General features: G+C 40.7%; 2 protein-coding genes across 6 annotated transcripts in view; one reads left to right on the plus strand and one right to left on the minus strand.

The window, feature by feature from the left end:
• Window positions 1-1,033: 1,033 nt before the first annotated feature.
• On the plus strand, window positions 1,034-4,582 carry marveld3 (MARVEL domain containing 3). 2 transcript variants are annotated; one of them, XM_005467048.4, is made up of 4 exons: window positions 1,034-1,190; window positions 1,591-1,782; window positions 1,927-2,024; window positions 2,368-3,221. In XM_005467048.4, the coding sequence occupies exons 2-4, from the start codon at window positions 1,595-1,597 to the stop codon at window positions 2,976-2,978; spliced, it is 897 nt and encodes a 298-aa protein (XP_005467105.1). In that variant the 5' UTR covers window positions 1,034-1,190; window positions 1,591-1,594; the 3' UTR covers window positions 2,979-3,221. The 2 variants fall into 2 exon arrangements, with proteins under 2 accessions (XP_005467105.1, XP_003442408.1); XM_003442360.5 differs by having other exon boundaries at window positions 1,042-1,190; window positions 1,595-1,782; window positions 2,368-4,582.
• Window positions 4,583-4,947: 365 nt separating this feature from the next.
• phlpp2 (PH domain and leucine rich repeat protein phosphatase 2) overlaps window positions 4,948-18,557 on the minus strand; it is a 39,549-nt gene continuing 25,939 nt past the window's right edge. For 3 of the 4 annotated variants that reach the window (XM_025906389.1, XM_003442359.5, XM_025906392.1), the window contains exons 9-19: window positions 17,502-17,704; window positions 17,283-17,343; window positions 16,530-16,625; window positions 15,824-15,979; window positions 13,243-13,443; window positions 12,830-12,992; window positions 12,617-12,747; window positions 12,376-12,489; window positions 11,447-11,641; window positions 11,106-11,337; window positions 4,948-10,956 (exon numbers count right to left, since the gene is read on the minus strand). In XM_025906389.1, coding sequence (XP_025762174.1) covers window positions 9,667-10,956; window positions 11,106-11,337; window positions 11,447-11,641; window positions 12,376-12,489; window positions 12,617-12,747; window positions 12,830-12,992; window positions 13,243-13,443; window positions 15,824-15,979; window positions 16,530-16,625; window positions 17,283-17,343; window positions 17,502-17,704 — 2,842 coding nt within the window. In that variant the 3' untranslated portion in view covers window positions 4,948-9,666. The remainder of the gene's footprint in view (window positions 10,957-11,105; window positions 11,338-11,446; window positions 11,642-12,375; window positions 12,490-12,616; window positions 12,748-12,829; window positions 12,993-13,242; window positions 13,444-15,823; window positions 15,980-16,529; window positions 16,626-17,282; window positions 17,344-17,501; window positions 17,705-18,557) is intronic. The other variant, XM_013269714.3, reaches the window with a different exon arrangement.

The raw sequence follows: 18,557 nt of genomic DNA on the forward strand, positions 1-18,557 counted from the left end.
TATCTTGCTTGTGTTCATCACAGCTATATCATATCAGATCAGATCAGATCTTAACGACCGCATAGTACCATATTATCCCAACATCACACCGCCCTCTAAGACTACAGGATTATTTGTGGTTTCTAGAGTTTCTAGAGAGTCTCTGCAGTTTTAATATTAGACTCAAAACATTTGTTTCGACAAAGCTTATACATGATAAGGCTGGATAAAGGCCTGGATAAGATGACCATGATCCTTCACTTATTCATGCTGCAATTTGCTCAGACTGCTGTAAAACAAGTAATACACTGTGGTGTACTGAGGACTTCCTCTCCAATCACTTCTTCCCTCCTCCAGTCTGTGTTTTTTCTTGTCTCTCTGTGCTCTCTTTTCTCTTATCTTTCTTCCTTTATCTTTTCAATCACCCACTACTGGTCATGGTGGATGGTTGAACCTCACTGAGTCTGGTTCTGCTGGAGGTTTCTTCCAGTTAAAAGGGAGTTTTTCTTTCCTACCATCGCAAAGTGCTTGTTCATACTAGGTTGTCTTTACATTACAGTACAAACTGCTTTAAAACAACTATCGTATTGAATTGGTGCTAAATAAATAAACCTAAATTCCATTTAATAGCACTAAATATTCAGCTTTTAATTTACATGAAAATTCTCCAATTGTCTCGTGGTCATGTCTTAAAGAAATGCACAGAAGAATCTGTTACCTATAATTACAGATTGCAGAGCAAGTTAAGAACTCGAGACATTTATTTTGAAATCTATGAATGCCTCGGCGGAAATGCTAAAAGTAATGCTATGAGTTTACAAGTATGAACGCATGCGCGGTGTGTGTTCTCATCTCAGCCTGGACGTGAATCGCATTTTTTTTTCTTTTTCTTTTTGAAAGTTAAATAAAAATTAACTTTTTATTTTAAGCACATTTTTTGTTGTTTTTTATGAACCTTGGTGGTTTAAGCTGCACAAATTCAGTCAAAACAGTGAAATAAACAGCAGCAACTACATGCACTCAAATGTAATAAAACCCCATGTGCCTTTTAAATAAGTAATGCCTTCGACAGTGCAGGACAACACCCAAACTAGTGGGCGTGGTACAACACAGGTGAGGGAAGAAGGTAATCTCAAACAGGAACCCGCGACAGGTGAATGATCTTCTGGCCATAACAGAAAACAAGACCGTACAAAGAACAGTATCTGAAGGTATGAAACACAGGCATTATATATTTGTATCATTCACAAACGTGCAACTAATTAAGCTAACATGAATTTGCAACAGGGACGAACTTTACAACAGGGAGGACGTTGCGAATGAGCAACTTGGAAGAACGCTGTTTTCTCATGTTGAGATAAGATATCATGAAACGGATAAAAATCATAATTCACAGACGTTTACAGTGCCTCAAGTTATCACCAGCTTTTGATAAGCTGCTTCATTAATGAAGAAACTTCTACCTCATCGAGACGTTTTTTTTAAGTTATCCCCCATGCTGCTTTACTGCTTGCAGTGCGTCGTGGAAATAAAACCCAACTACCCACTTTGTTTGTGACAGGCTGTAAAATAAACAAGATACAGGTCTATAATTTTATTATGTTGGCACAGGAAGATGCCAGAGAGGGGAAGACGCGATCAGAGTGATGACTACAAAAGCGGGGATAAGCGCTATACACACAATCGAGACTACTCTGGGTATGACGCCGAGGAGAGGGGCACTGCAGGTGACAGGAGGGCCGGGGAAAACAGACAGAGGGATATGACAACTGCCTCTCACAGACATGAAGGAACCTCAAGACGGTAAATGTAGTTCTAAACATGGTCTACATTCACTAAACCTTCATAAAGCCTGAAGATCATATTTAACACTCCAATGTTTTGACCTAAAATTACATAAACTTGTAGCAAGATAAATGATTTAAAAACATTTTACTTTCCTTACAGGCCCAGAGAGACTTCAGGGGATCTCTCTGAGATGGAGTATTACGAACCACAACCGAAGCCAGCGCTTTACAATTTCAGATACATATTAAGCAGCAGAGGCTAGTATATTTGGTTTTAATTTCTTCTGTGAAACATTACATGCACGCTACAATTTTTTGAGATATCCCTAAAATGCATTCAGGGATGCAAATTATTATTATTTTTTTATGATATGATAAATAAATATGATAATGAGAGGATAGTGCAAAAATGTGAAAATATACCACAATAGTAAATTATTTTTAAAGGCTGCGTTGGAACAGTTATTTGTATTTATTTATTTATTCTGTTGTTTAATTTAATGTGAAAAGAAGTTTCTTGAAACAATTATTTTAAGGCAAAAGTCAAAATCCAAGTTTAAAAATATCTTTTTCTAAAAAAGCCATAAATCTCTGTCTCCAGGTATCTGCCAGATTGCAGAAGTGTTTGTGAACCTGCTTATCATAATCTGTGCCGGGGTGCCTTACAGCAACGATGGGGGTTACCGTGACCTGGCCAGCCTCGGTGGATTATACTCTTATTACTACGGTGGTGCCAGTGCCTTCACTGGAGCCGATGCAAAGAGAGTGCAGGAGCTAGACCGGCTCTTCCATGAGCTTAAGCGGCCTCCATACGTCTACGCCATGGCGGCTGGTGGAATTGTAATGATCTACGCTTTTGCCATGCTGGGCCTGGGGATTTTCAGAGTCCCTTTCCGCTGTCCTCCTGTGCTGCTGGTTGAGGCTGTGCTGAGTTTCCTGATCGGTCTGGGGTACATCCCAGGAATTGCCATCTATTTTGTCAAGCTGAAGGAAATCTACGACAACCCCATCTGTAAGGAGAGAGAGCAGATGTACAGGAGCAAAGGGCACCAAGGGTTTGATTGCAAGTACAATGGTGCAGACATTGCAGAGGGACTGTTTGGGGTCTTGGGGGTGGCTGTTTTCATCTTTGGTGCAGTGTTAGCTATCAGAGCTTTCAGGTCAGTGCGAGAGCTGAAAAAGCAAAGAACAAACGAGGATGATCATTTTTAAGCTGCCTTTCCTTTTTTATTCACAAACGAACAAAAGTAGGAGTGAGAAAAAAATCACTTTGACAGGATTTTTTTTCTTGTCACTCTCATTAGGTGTTACTTGTATAAATGCTGTTTATACATTTTTATGCCTTGATAGTGTTTTATACATACCTAATCTTTTTTATTCCTTATACCTGTTTACCACATCTTTCATGTTTTCTATGAAGTTGTAGTTATAATAAACTACCAAAATAGTATAATATTACATGGTCATCTGTCGTTGCATTTATCTGTGAAAGAGATGGCTGAAACTGACTTCCTGAAAGCAAATGTCTTTGACATTTTAAAAGGAAATGGAGTTGAGTGTCACATGGTTTCTTTTTATAGTTTTATAGTTTTGCTGATGGCTTTGAAGGTTTTTTTTTCCCTTTGTACTTAATGTATTGATTTAAAAAAAAAACACACACACAAATAAGTCTGAGAAAGACACACACTGTTCTTCTTATAGCACTCACAAGAGATATACTTATTTTTAATTAAAATTTATTCTCAGAATTTGTCAACCACTTTACCTGAGTTTAGGATAACTCATAACTCTGAGCTTCACCAACAGATGGCATCTACTGTGATTAGGAATTTACAAAGATAAAACATTACATATAATTCCACAGCAGCGGTCACTGTTTCTTCTCATTTATTTTCTTGATCTGAGTATTGAACAGGACAACACACCAGTGATAACCGCCTAACCTGCCATTTTGGGCGTGTATTAAGGGGTGAGATTACGTATGAAAAATGCAAGGATGCTAATAATTCTAAGAATGTAAGAAATTTTAAAGTGATTTTGTTTTTTATTGGGTTGAAATAAACACCCTGAACTGGATACGTGGGAGACGATGGATGGATGGGTTGATATAACCATTTATAATGATGAGTAAAGTTGACACTGGACAAAAACAAAAAAATTCACAGTAAAAAGTTTTATTGCTACTTGGCTTAAAGTTAAAAACAAAACAAAAACCAGCCTGTCTGCTGAAAACTAATGATAGCAGCATTTAAAATAAAATAACCACCTTCCACTCTCAGTGTTCAAGAATATACAATTCTTTCCGACAAACCACAAAAGTGCCCATTGTTAGTTCTTTTCCTAAATAATTAATCTTCTTAATGATTATTAAAAAAAACTAAATTTGTAGCAGTAATCTGCATGCTCGAATAAAAACCTAAAAATATCGGATATGCTCCCTTTTGTACAAATAAATCACATTTTGTATGTATTTATGTTTTTTTTCCTGTAGCCTTATATTTAGAGCATGCTTTCAACAATAAATACAGTTATAGTACCATCAATAGTACCATAATGGGTGACAGTTTTCTGTATAAGCCCAATGACTTTAAATTCTGTAGCAAAAAAGGGAAATATTAATTTGCATGAAAAAAAAGTACAAAAATAAACATCGCTTTCTTGGCATTCAGGAAAAAAAATATTCAAGCATTTCTTGAAAATAATATGCATGAAGGAATATGAGATTAAACAATGGCTACTTTGGTCACATTTTGAACAAATGGAGCATCTCTGATCGGTTTCATTCACCATATTCACACAGAATTACAGTCGATCCATTATTTCACACAGACATGCATACACTTACAGTATGTGTGCGCTAAAGCTTTTATCTACACACAAACACAGACATTTTGCAACACAGATGCACAGGGAGCTTGTTACGTTGTGCAAAGAGAAATTATACCGTATAGTTAACAAAATGAAGAAGTTTAAAATAAAAACACTGAAACTGCAGCCTAACAAATGCACATACCCTCTGCTTTGTGTACAAATGCATTTAACTGCATGAGTATTGAGCTCGCAAGCCAGTTCCACTAAAGAATTAAAGGGAATATTTTAAGCCAATGCAATGTACCCCTCCATCTTCCCTCTGTTTGTGCATACAATCTGCATATGTACATGCACACTGATTACCGATGGATCATTATCCAAATGTACTTCTATTTTGTGAGTATATTGTACCGGACTGAGGGTGATGGCATCAACCAAAAGACAGACTGAACGCATGAATGTACAACAACAGTACAAATGTTATAACGCAAAAGGGCCCAGTTAGTTTAAAGAGCACTAAATATAGCAATGCAGTACAGTCCCAGTCTGACATGGCAGCTGGGGGCAAACTCATAAAACCACACTGCCAAAGTGCCAAAGGGACAAAAAAAAGCAACACAATGCAAATTACAAACACAACCTCCACAAACATTATACACACACACCAGCCAATATTCATTATCAGACATATTGAAACATGAGTCGTATAGTTAAAGGTGATGGGAAATTGACGCTCTGATATACAGGTATATATGTACACTTTGCATATTTTACAAGGGATTTTACCACTGTGTGATATGAAACCTTATAGAAAGTTCAGTTTCTCCTCTCCAGACTTCATTAACATTTCAGATATGTATCAGTAACATTCACAATCATAAGCTAGCTTAGCTCCCCACGTGGCATCTACACCTGCAGTGCCCGTCAGTGTTCCACTGCCAGTGATCCAGATGTGTGGCACTATGTGTGGGCTCCGATTGTGGAGGTCTAGGCACAGACAGAACCACAGAGTCCCATGTGTTTGGCATGTCAGACCCAGCATGGACTGATCAATAAAGTGACAGGAATAAAATGATTATCTTTATCACAAAACTGGATTTGCTATTTGTAATTTTAGATGTTAAAAAAAAGCATTTGGGGGTTAAAATTAGTTCTTGAATTCTGAAACAGCAGAATACGGACAGTACCGATACATCTAAATATGATCTCAGACTCCTACATGTGGATAATAACTGTATGTCCTGATTTTCATGAACTTATATTTACACAGAGTAAAAGCAATGCAGGAAGGTAGTGTTAGTTTATGTAGTTTTGTGGTGTTAATTTGAAATATTTAAATATAAGTTAAGATACTAACAAAACTCTAAGTGGTGACAAACAAAAAACTTCGAATGAAAAAATATCTTTGTGATGTTAATGAGACTTAAAAATATTGTAAATTAATAATATTGTCAGTGTCGTCAAAGACAAAAGATGATGCACTTGGCTGAGGGAAGCCACAATAATCTCAGAACACTATGCTAAAAAAATGTATATAATAAAATTAAATATACATAACTCTGGATATTACTATTATATTCTATGTACAAGGTGCTTTTGACAGTGTATATTCTTTTCAGGAGATGAAATGCAATAAAACAAGGAGGAATTCATACCCACACAGCATTTAAGGCATCTTCACTGACTTCTCACTCATTCACATAGAGCCAAAGACCTCATTCACAGACAGAACATCAATGGAAAGAAACAAAAGGCTCCTCGCTTCAAAAATACTGAGTAGTGTTACATTAAGGCTAAAAGAGAACACTGAAAGGTCTGGATGTACAACGGCTGTGTAGTTCCTTCCAACATGTAGTGGCAACCGAAAAAAAATATAAATCTATTGTAGTAATCACTGACAAGAGCAATTACCCAACTTTGGGCTTAGCCACAGCAGCTCTGCAGAGTTGCTTCCTCTTTTGGCACAAGGTGGGGAGGTTTAGGACTGGACAATGTGAGGTTTCCAAGGCTACATAACATATAACTGACAGTTTAGACAATAATGTATTTTTTCTGTCATAAATATGACAAGTCAGTTGACAACATATTTTTAAAAATGGATGACGTCCACTGCTGAAGCATTGTGAAAGAATACTCACTGGCCACCTTATTAGGTACACTTTGCTAACATTGAGTTAGACCCCCTTTTGCATTCAGAAGTGCCTTAATTCTTAGTAGCATAGATTCAGCAAGGTGCCTAAAACATTCCTCAGAGATCTTGCTCCACATTAGCATGATAGCATCATATAGTAGCTGCAGATTTGTCAAGCGCACGTGATGTGAACCTCCTGTTCACCACATCCCAAAGCTGCTCGATTAGATTGAGATCTGGTGACTGTGGAGGCCATTTGAGTAAAGTAACTCATTGTCATGTTCAAGAAACCAGTTTGAATGAATTGACGCTATCTTTCTGGAAGCAGCCATCAGAAGATTTGTACAATGTGCTCATAAAGGGTTGGACATGGTCAGCAACAAGACTCAGTGGTGTTTAAACATATCTCCATGGTATTAACTATGGAGAAATAATACCTCCCACACCCTTACACCACCAGCAGTAGCCTAAACTGTTTATGCAAGGCAGGATGAACCCATCCTTTCATGCTGTTTACATCAATTCTGACACTCCCACTTGAATGTTGCAACAGAAAAAAGACTCATCAAACCAGGCAACGTTTTTCCATCTTTTGTTGTGCATGTTTGGGGAGCTAACACAACTTGTTCTTAGCTCACAGTAATGTCACCCAAGGTGGATCTTCTTAAAGGTTCAGTGTGTCATGCAATCAGAGGTGCTCTTCTGCATATGTTGGCTGTAATCCGTGGTTATTTGTAGTACTTCTGTTTACCTATCAGCTCAAAGAAGTCTGCCCATTCTCGCCTAACCTCTGACATCAACAAGGAATTTTTCCACAGAGCACTGCCACTCACTGGACATTTTCTCTTTTTCAGACCATTCTCTGTAAACTTTAAAGGTGCCTGTCCGGGAAAATCTCAGATCAGCAGTTTCTGGAATATTCGTACCATCGCGTCTGGCACCAACAGCAACACTGCATTTAAAGTCACTGAAATGACCTTTCTTCCCCGATTCTGATGCTCGCTTTAAACTTCAGCAGGTCGTCTTGATAAGGTCTACACATCTAAATGCTTTGAGTTGCTGCCATGTGATTGGCTAGTTAGATATTTTTGTTAATGAACAGCTGAATAGGTGTAGCTAACAAAGTGTCCAGTGGTTGTACTTATTCTTAATGGAAGGGACTGAAATATTCTTATTTGGGCACCCTATACTGCTGCGACACTCATAATATTTGTACATTAACTGTGTGTAGCCACAACTAAAGTAGCCATATGATTACAAAGGCGTGTGGACATAAATGTGCCCAAGTAAAAATGAAAGCTACATCAAACCATAGCAAGACATTAATAGATCTAGGTCCAAAATATGTATATATATATATATAGACCTTCTCTTCCTTTTGTGATATGTTATCAATACACAGGCACCAAATCTCAATGTTTTTATGTTTTTAGTAAAACATACAGGTGCTCTAACTTGTTCCTTCACCAATTTGATTTGGGAAAGTCAATTTATTCTACCCAGAAAGCTAATTAAATGATATGGCAATGCTTTTAATGTAGTTTTTCAGATAACACGGTGATAAGGCAGTCCTTCCTACATTTTGTTTTTGTCAGTTGCACACATATCCATGATGTATAATAAATGACTAAAAAAAAATGCAAGAGAATAGGGTTTCAGTTCTCTTAGGGTCTAAACACCACACGCCAAACCTCACCTGGATGTATGAGTAGTGCATTATAGAGGTAAGATTTAAAACATTTTGCAAAGTAAAAACGTCAATAATGAAATCTGCCTCAAGAGACAGGATGGACTGATGCTGTCAAATTTTAAAAAGCAGAAGCAGCCTCCAAAATTCAAATATACTAAAATGTAAGTACCAGAGGGGATATTTTCACACATGCAGTAAAAATCCTGATTTTATATCTCTTGGCCTTACAATATGTAATACTTCAGTTTTGTGTCTTAGCTCATTTGTCCAGTCCACTATCCAGTGACCATAAAACTGACTAAATTCAAATGAATCTTTTATCTTCCTATGAATGTTTTAAGGAGCTCATTTTATCATGCACTGTCACAGAATATACTGCAGTAACAGTTGTTAACCTCCACTAATCGCCTCTTGCTGTACAACTGAATGACTTAGATATTGCATTGCTCTACATAGAAAAAATATTCAGTCTTAATGTCAGCAATGTAAGCACATTACATCGGCCACCCGCTAGATGTGAGTTTGTACTTTACTATGTAGGAGTGATAGACAATTCTTTATATATCGTGTGGAAATGCTAACAATAAAAAACATAATGAAAATGCAGTTGTGTTGTTTTCAGATCTGTGTGTATTATAAGCATTTAGACTCTGATTTCCTTCGTAAGCCACAGGTAGAGGAGGAGGAGGAGGAGAGCCGAAGCTGTGCCAGTCCCGGTCTCTTAGAGACACAATCCATCCTGCAAATTCAACTATCAAACTCACGTCTGAAACACAGCCAGGATGTAGGGAGCTCTAGGCTGTGTCTTCTGTAGTAGGCACTTTTTCATGTTTCCGTCATAGTACTTCCCTCCAGGATCTGAGAGACAACAGAGCTCCTGGAGAAAAGATCTGACATGATCTCTTGCACACCCTCCAGATTGCTTTGCTTTCCAAGTAAAGGGAAATGCTGCTGACGAGTTCAAACACTCGAGGTATTCAATTTCAGGTCAGACTTGTTCTTTGTCTAATACAGCCAGCTTTCTGTTTCACAATGTTCTGTTACAAACTGAAATCTTTTTTCTTTTTATTTGCCTTTGTTCTCTCAGATACTCAGACCGTACACTTTTTTTGACCTCACGTTGAAAGGCATCGCTTAGTGACCGTTAAGATGCCACAGGTTTGTCTTGTTCGCAGAAAGTATCTGAATGGCAACTTTAACTGGACTTTCCCTCGTGTATGAGAAAAATCTTCTGTCCCAGAATGGCACAATCACAGAAATCCTCCCCCTTAGAGGGCGGTATCATAAACCTCCTGTTGTAGGATAGGAGTCGGGCCTGGACCTGGAACCAGGCTGGATGGAAATGCTGGGGGGTGTGGATGATCCCACACTGGATCTTTTAAGGAGGAGGGTGTGGTTGGTGCAGAGGGGCCTGAGACTAGAGGGCTCTGGCCTCGTAGCTGCTCCCTGACTTCCTGCTCCAGACTAGGAGGCACAATCAGCTGGTCCTCTGGGTCCTGCTGTGCTGGAGCTGTGAAATAGCCAGACTTTTTCTTGGGAGCCTCTAGGGCAACCTCAATTAGGTTGTGACTGTCTTCAGGGGCTACCACAGAACCATTGGACAACTTCTTCCCAAACAGGCTGGATGTGGAGGGAGATTTCTTAAGGTCAGCAATCTCTCTCCCACATACAGCAAGCAGGCAGCCGTTTGTAGCAGAAACCACCACGCTGTTCTGTCTGCGCATTTTACCACTGGGATGGTCAAAGCCTCGTTTTTCAAAGTCCGAGTCTCTGGGGCTCTCGTGGGGCCCCGACCGCAGCTGAAAAGCACAACAGTGAATGTCTACTTCCACTTCTAATTTGCTACCATTGGAGATGACACCCTCGAGTGGAGCTTCATCATCACTGTCCAAGCCATTGTCCGACTGGTTACTTGAGAATGTGGTGCTGGACGGCTGCTGCTGGAATAGACCTGGGTGGGGTCCTGTCCCACCTGAGCCTGGCACCATGATGCCGCACAGTGTGGTAGCGGGGTGTAGGCTACAGCGTCTCTCTGGGCGGGTCACAGTGCCAGAGGATGGGTGTTCATCTGAAGCGGTGGACCCCGCTTCGCTGCCGATCTCTGAAGCTGACGTCTCACTGCTGAACTCAGTGACAATGCCACTGCTGGAGGAGAGGTTGGTGGCTGGGTCGCTAGGGCCCGGGATCACAGACGCAGGAACGGGAGCAGGAGCAGGGCCCCGTGGCTCGGTGGTGGTGACCGGCGGCTCACATGTGCAGCTGTCCTCACCAATGTGCAGGGACACCACGACAGCTCCGATGTTGTCCTTGCAACCGTAACTTTGGGCAAGTGAACACAACTTCTTAGCAGCAGCACGGGGATCCCGGACAGCCTGCACGGTGCACACAGCCTCCTGGTAGGAAACTCGCTCAAACAGGGCTCGATTCCCCAGGATCAAGAACTCATCCTGGGAACAAAGCGGCTCAGTGTGCACCCAGGGCTTTGGAAGCACCCAGGGAGACAGATAAGAGCAGCCCAACAGGCGAGAGCAGCATGTCACTCCACTCACTTTGTTATCCTACAAAACAGAAGCGCCATTAGAACTGCAGCAGAGCGTATAGCCTCATAATGTTTACACAGTGGAATATGACAGAGCATATTAACACTAGATTAGAAGCTATGTGCAATTGCTCCCATTTAACAGCTGAAACCCAACATAGGCATTACCTCTGTAATAATGGCTTTACTGACTTTAACCCGCTCCATTTCCTCAGTGCAGTTCTCCAAACTGTAAACCTTAGAGAGAGGTACAGGTTGTCCATTTCGGCACAGCACGGCTTGGCAGGTACCCACATTGGCCACAGTAAGGCTAAAGGATGCTCCTGGATCTGAAGTCTCACGGTGGATATAACACAGCAGGCCAGATGCACCCAGCTTCTGACCAGCCATACCAAGTTTCCTGCGCCCCCCACCAATCGCCAAACAACAAAAACAAACTCTTTCAGTCAGTGACTACAAGTAAAAACCAGGTATTAATAATGAAAAACAATTACAGGGCAACATGTTACCTGTGTGAGGTGAGGAAAGTGTTGCACATATACACACTGTCAACACTGGAGTGCTGCAGCTCCTCGCACAGCACGTCTCCCATAGTGCACTGCAACAGGCGAGGCACTTCCTCGTTGCGGTCTCCGTCAAAGATACCATAGCATGCTTCCACGCTGTCTCTGAAGTGGTCTACAGCCAGCACAGACACACACAACCTGTCCCCAACAACAGATGCTCAATAATAGATTTAGCAGGTCCAACCACTAAACTTCATACCAACCCTGTTTTCAAAAACGTCATCACGCTGTGTAAAATGTACAGCGCTCCGCAAATTTATCAGAACAGCACTGATAAATCTCTGGCAATGAATGAACAGTGTTTGTAATTACCAACATTATTTATTGTTTCTGTAAAGCTTAATCCATCACTAAGTGTTTTTAAAATATGACAGGTGGTCTAAGAAACTTATCAAGTACTCAGAATAAAAACGAAGTGTAAAATATTTAAACTGTGCATTTAAATGAGAAGACATTATGTTCAATGTAGAGACTGAGAAATGAACCAGCGGCCTTCAGTTGCCACTGCATTAGAAAATTGCACTGCGTGGGCTTATGGCAGTGCAGTGAAAACAAGGAATCAATGAAAACTGCATCCACACAAAAAACGATGTGAAACTCTACAATGCAAAGAAACAGATGTGCATACATTAAGATCAAGAAACTGTGCTGTTGCTTGTCTGGGCCCAAACTCTTAAGATGGGCTGAGGCAACAGTGTTATAGCTTTAACGTATGAAAAGTAAATAAATTATTAGGCACCACTATATGAGTTTTTGTTAAAAATAAATGATTCCAGCACCACGTAGTGATAAAATTTATATTAAAAAAAGACAACCCTACCTATAACATAGTTATAGAAGAAAAACACAAAACAGAGAAGATCAGTACACACTTGTTCCTTTGCCCGCTCATTTCAGAGTAGCCATGCTTCCAAGGAGTGGAGGCGCTCAGAGAGTCTCCTGCTGTTGTGGTGGATTTCTGGTCTAATTTCAGGGTGGTGATGTGGCTAAAAATAAAAGAGAAAAAGAAATACACTAGAATGCACTGTACACCTTCATTGTGTGCCCCTATTTGAAAGCTACAGAATCTAATTGCTGCTTACAAGAAGTTCAGTATTGGGTGCTGCGCCTCACCTGAAGAGATTGAGGGTTTTGTGTTCCAGCATCAGGCTGCTGTTGCCTGTCAGGTCCAGCTCTTGTAAAGAGGCAGGCAGGGAATCGGGCAGCTGGATCTCAGTGAGCTCATTGCAGCTTAGATCGACAAGCTAAAGAGATGCAAAACGCACGTGAGCCGAAACACGCTTAAAGTTGATCACGTAAGACAAAGAAAACTGCAACGGGCCTGACCTTGATCTCGGGGAGGTTGAGGATCTCTGGGAAGACGCTGATGTGGTTCGAGTGTGCTATGAGGGTGTGCAGTCTCTTACAGCTGGACACAGTGGAGGGTATTGTTTTTAGATTGTTGCCGCTTAAATTTAGCTCCTCCAGCAGTTCCAGCTTACTTAGCTTACTAAAGACACACAAACATGAAACAATAACAGCTGGGCTGAAACGGGGAAAACTGACATTTGAATTTGTAATGCAAGTAATGCTTCAGTAATGATTCTTAATAATAACTTCTTTAACTGCACAGTAACCCTAAAGAAGCACCACACATTTTGTTGATCCTCATAAAGTATTTTGTGGGTGCATAAAAGGGTTCAATTTGCACCCTTGGTTTAAACTAATAGTTAAGACACACAGAAGGTAGGAGAACTCACCTGGCAGGGAATGAGAGTAACTGGTTGTAGGCAATGTGGAGGATCCGCAGGTTCTGGTGTCCGACCAGCAGAGCGCCGCAGTTCTCGCTCAGGTTGTTCCCCGTCAGGTAGAGCTCCTGGAGTGTGCTGAGGCTCTCCTCTGATTGGCTGCTCGGCGGAATGCTTTCCAAGGCATTGGCTGACACGTTTAAGTATTTCAGGCTGTAAGGGAAGACAAACAGAAAAACAGTTAACAAGTAATCAGCAGTGCATCTGAGGAACGCACCCACCCATTCACATCCCGTTTACCGCAGATGATGTTCAAGCTAAAAGGTTTTGAAGACTGTCGATGACTGATAAACGGTATCAGTAACACCGCATGATTCTCATATTGAATATACTCGACAGAGTATATTTCGGTGAAACTGAAGCGAGCTCAGTCTGGTGGTGTTTGAGAGGCCGGGTGCAAATTGAATTTAATTACGACACGTTTTCACCCTGTTTGTGATGAAACATGCTTAACTGCAAATTAAATAATATTCCAGGTGGCCTCAGCTTCTGCAGTGAAACGAAGACGACTGAGGCGTCTGAAATCTGCATTTAAAGAATTATAGAGATTTTAGGAGCTTCCACATTTTCTAACATAAAAAGCCTTCTTCTAATTTATTCTTGCAAGTGGAGCATTGATTTGCATTTCATTGACCCTGCGCATTAAAGTGGGCCAGTAATATGAGCTCCAATGGTTGTTATGTAATTGGTGTCAAGTCATTTTTCTGTTTATCATGTACTGTAAAGTAATAAAACTTGTCCCTCTGACCCAGTGAGGAGTGAACCTCATCACACTGTTGTTATAAACCAGCCTCAGACATTACTAACGTGCACTGACATCTCTGCAGCTCATACACACCACGATGAAGTTTACAGCTTATTTGGAGGTCTGGCTTTTTTTATGTTTAACATAGTTAAATAAAAAATTAAATGTAGTTGTATTCAGTTAGTTACTGAGAAACCTAGTTAAAATATATATACTGTTTAAAATGCTTTTAATTACAAATGAGTAACATCCATGAGGTTAAGGTTGTCTCCGGTAGGAGAAAATCGTCTTGGATCTGGAGACTACTGCATCAAAACCCTTTACCTTCTTAATGAGCACATGCTCAGAGTACAACAAATGGGGTGGATGAGCTAAAATGTGACTCTTTTTGACCTGGATGCTCATCTCTGGACATTCTGGGTCACTAAGTAGTTGGAGAAAAAAACCTATAAAAGGTACGATGGCTTACAAGGAGTTGTTCTATACATTTTGGCCACCTCTATTAATATGCTATCGTTTTTGATTAGCTCTGAGATTTGAATTTGCACTGCCTCTCTTCGATTTTCAGTGCTGCTTTCATTCTGAACTTTCAAAAAAATAAAATACTGCAGGCTGCCAGTGCTACCTGCCAGCCTCCTAGTAGATTATTATGGTATAAATGTGAAAATCCTTGGTCATTTTCAGAAAGTTTACCTGCACTTGTGTGACATTTTAAGCAGACACACCTATGGCATGAATTTCAAATTCTAAGTCACCTCGTTCTCGAGTTATCGCATGGACAAACTTGGGTGTCCACACCGCCTGCCCGAGAGGGTGACAACAGTATCCCATCAGTCATTTATGGCTAAGGGATAAAAACATAACTTTATACGCTAAAGTTTGTTTACCAGCAATCAAAATTCTATCATTCTACCAAACCTGAAGAAACACCTACAGCCTGCAGAGTAGTTTCTTTATTACCCAGTTCATAACATTTAATAAAGTAATAAAGAAAGATTAGGTAGGTACTTTCAGCCATCTTCTCCCTTATTTCCCAAGGAATGGCCACAGCAGTTGGATCGTGAGTTTGATCTGTCACAGATTTTACACTGGATTCCCTTCAAAACACACCCCTCCCATTAATCCAGGTTTGGGACCAGTCTGTGATCCCCTGAGGCTCTTTCTCTGCTCCCAAAACAGGGATCTTTTTTGTGTAACACGAATATGTTAGCCGCTACACCATGGTATCAAAAATTAAGTAAGTAATAAGTAAGTAGCTAAGTAATAAAAAAAAGACCATTAAATTTAATAAGTTACATTACAGTACATTTTTTGAATAAACGGTTACATTATATTGCATTTTTCAGATGGGTAGCTAGTATTCTGTAACCTATTTTATTTGGAATAAAAATCACCCTCCTAACATCCCTCTCAGGAAACCCATAATGCACAAAGTAGTCACTCCCATTACATCTCGGCAATAGAGACAGTAAAGTGCATTAGACCATTTGAACTGCTAATGGGTGTTATAAGATTTACCACACAGGAAACAGGAGAGAAAATGAATCTCCAGTTATGGCGTGGAATGCTCCACTGATCTTGACCACAATCTCTTCCTATAATCTCCACTTCATTCCCAAAACAATGAGCTGTAGTACAACGACTGTCCGCTGCAACACAACAGGGAAGTCACTGCCAATAAAAGTTTCAAAGCAGACGAACCAGCTGATAAAGGACTCAAATGATAACATGAAAAAGTCAAAAGGGCCACTGAAAAAAGAAGGAGCGAGTACAGAGATTCTGACTTACTTTAAGGCCTTCAGAAACAGACTCTCTGGAAGCTCAGCTAGCATGTTGTGCTGGAGGTCCAGGGCTTCCAGAGGGACATGGTCAAGGAGTTCAGGCACTCTTTGCAAGCGGTTGCACCCCGTCAGCAGCTTCCTCAAACTCAAGCTGTTAAGCAGTCTGCTGGAGCCCAGAGGACACATCACAGAGCAAGATCAGGACAAGAAAAAGCACTTATGAAACTTTGCGGGTGGTTGGTAGCCCTCACCAATCTATCCGTGACCTATGACCTACAGTTTACCTGCCCATACAAACTAGCACAATAGCTTTTCCCCCCAGATACCAGCAACAAAGTTATGAGTGCGTACAGAAGACAGGGGAGCAGCATCCAGTTTTCAAAAGTCTTTTCTGATTCATTCACTGTTGTCCGATACAAATACTAGAGCCTGGCAGTGAATGAGGGTACTCTGAGCCAGGCACTATAAGATGGCCACGTTTTAATGTAGCAGCCAAAACACACAGACACTGTCCTCCACAAGAAAACCTCACACCACATTTTCACTACTGTAAAAAATGGTCTTTATCTGCACCAACTGGCATCCATGCGAGTAGTTAGAAAGAATGTGTAACACCGTATCTCATTATTATGGATTTTAGGCAGCTGTTTATTAAACGACAGGCAGAATAAATTCAATTTATGCAAAAACGTTTAAAAAAAAAGTTCCATAACCTGGAAGGAAGCTCCGACAGGAGGTTACGTGTAATGTCCAGCATCTCAATTTTTCTGCAGTCACACACCCAGTCTGGAAGATACTCCAAGAGGTTCCTGTCTCAACACACACACACACACACACAGACACACACACGAACTGAGCAGTTGGTCAGGCCAAACCAATATTCTCCAGGGCCATTTAGGCCTGCAAATGATCTGTACTTTAACAAAAACAATTAGTGCGTGCAGTTGGGGATAGATGTTTGGTAGAAAGAAATTGCGCAGATGTTTTTCACACTGGCAAAAACACAAGACAGCTTATTTAACCACTGGCCTATTTCAAAGTTTGAAAGGTTCGTGACCTTAAAAAGAGATTTCTCAGATTTGCGCATCTTTTACTCGTTCATCTATCCAGCTATTATTTAATCCCTACAGGGAAAGTGACTCTAACAGCTGAAAGGATGAGAATATAGTGCAAAGGGGCTTCAGCTGCCTTTGCTGACATGATAAAAAACAAAGCGATGATTACAATTCCTCCAAGTCCCATAAATTTTCCATAAATATTGTAACTCCAAATCCTGTAACGGTTAAATAAGTACACAGAATATCTGTTTTGAGGTTGTTGGGTGATAATGATCTATTTCAGTATTCATGTTGATTTACAACCACGTAAACACTGAGCAGAACTAGATTAATGAGCACAAAGACAAAGACACTATTTTTAGACATCAGCGTCTCTGTAGCCACTTCTTATTCCCAGCCAGAACTCACTGTGATAGGTCCATGTGCGTCAGCTGGTTAGGGACTGGATAGATGTTGACTGTTGTAAGGCCTGTAGGCAGATAAAGACAGCAATCATCAACCAAACATCTGGACCATTCCTACGTGCACTTACATGATGCATGTAACAGTGGAGGGAAGGGCAGGAACATACAGACAAATAGCCAGTGATGCATTAATAGCAGCTACTTGACGCTCTATTTGACTCACGGTTGCTGCTGGCATGAAGCATGCGCAGTGTGAAACCGCTGAGTGTGAGTGTCCCCAGCTGGTTGCGTTGGCAGTGCAGAGTCTCCAGGTTGCACACAGAGCTGAGGTCTAGCGATTCTAAGCAGTTGTCTCGCAAGTCCAGCTGGGTCACCTGGCTCACTACCTCTAGATTCTCACTTTTCACCCACCGCAATCCATTCAGCCTATATTTAACAGAGAGAACAGAGCACAGAAAAAAATGATTTTGTATGCAAGTGGCATGATTTTTAGGGCTGTCCCAAATCAGTTTATCTTTTAAAATATCACATCACAACATTTGATGCCGGTAATACGTTTAAAAACACCTTCCTCACATGGTGAAACGAAAAGGAAATACATTCTGATTTCAGGAGTGCACGGTACATCACTGTACTCAGATAAATGCTCTTTAGTATCTCATCCATCTTTTATGAGAGCTGCCAGCACAAATTCACCACAGATGCACCTTGGTCCTTATAAATATAGCCTGCAAACCACAACTTAACTCACAAGGTTGAGAAATTATCTTGCTGTGGTTGGAGGAACGGTTGCCGGCTTAATCTTCGCACCACAAGAAAAATTAGCATGTTTTCTTATCCCAGTTTACCAGCCACGGAGGTCCCCTTGAGCAAGACACCCCACTTGTATGGTGCAGAGTTCTTTCTCGCTGTGCTGCGTTGTATAATCATCCCTCTGTTTTCATATAGTCGTGTTTTTCTCTTTGCCCTTTGTCAGTCTCTTGTGCCTTGTATCTTTCCGTATTCTTTTTATTTTTTTATTCCTCTGGAATTTGTGTTTTCTTGTTTTTGCTTTTGGTCAATAAAGGCTCATTTTGTTTTCTGCCTCGCCAGGCTCTGCATCTTGCTGTCAGGTCCTCTCTTTGCCGTCCCTCCATATGACATATCGTTTATTTGTGAACTGCTTAGAGGCCGGCATATACAGAGTGGAACAATGGCAGGATAATCAATTCAGGACACTGTTAGAAGTTTTCCTTACTCACATCCTACAGTATATCACACAGCAGGAGATAGTTTACTT

The sequence above is a fragment of the Oreochromis niloticus genome, linkage group LG1, assembly GCF_001858045.2.
Source record: "Oreochromis niloticus isolate F11D_XX linkage group LG1, O_niloticus_UMD_NMBU, whole genome shotgun sequence".
In the NCBI taxonomy this organism is placed as follows: domain Eukaryota; kingdom Metazoa; phylum Chordata; class Actinopteri; order Cichliformes; family Cichlidae; genus Oreochromis; species Oreochromis niloticus.

Excerpts from the sequence above, each read along its gene's own strand:
- marveld3 (XM_005467048.4), top strand. The coding sequence starts at position 1,595 with ATGCCAGAGAGGGGAAGACGCGATCAGAGTGATGACTACAAAAGCGGG. Across the intron at positions 1,783-1,926 it reads CATGAAGGAACCTCAAGACG|GCCCAGAGAGACTTCAGGGG; the intron begins GTAAATGTAGTT and ends CTTTCCTTACAG. Across the intron at positions 2,025-2,367 it reads ATACATATTAAGCAGCAGAG|GTATCTGCCAGATTGCAGAA; the intron begins GCTAGTATATTT and ends CTCTGTCTCCAG.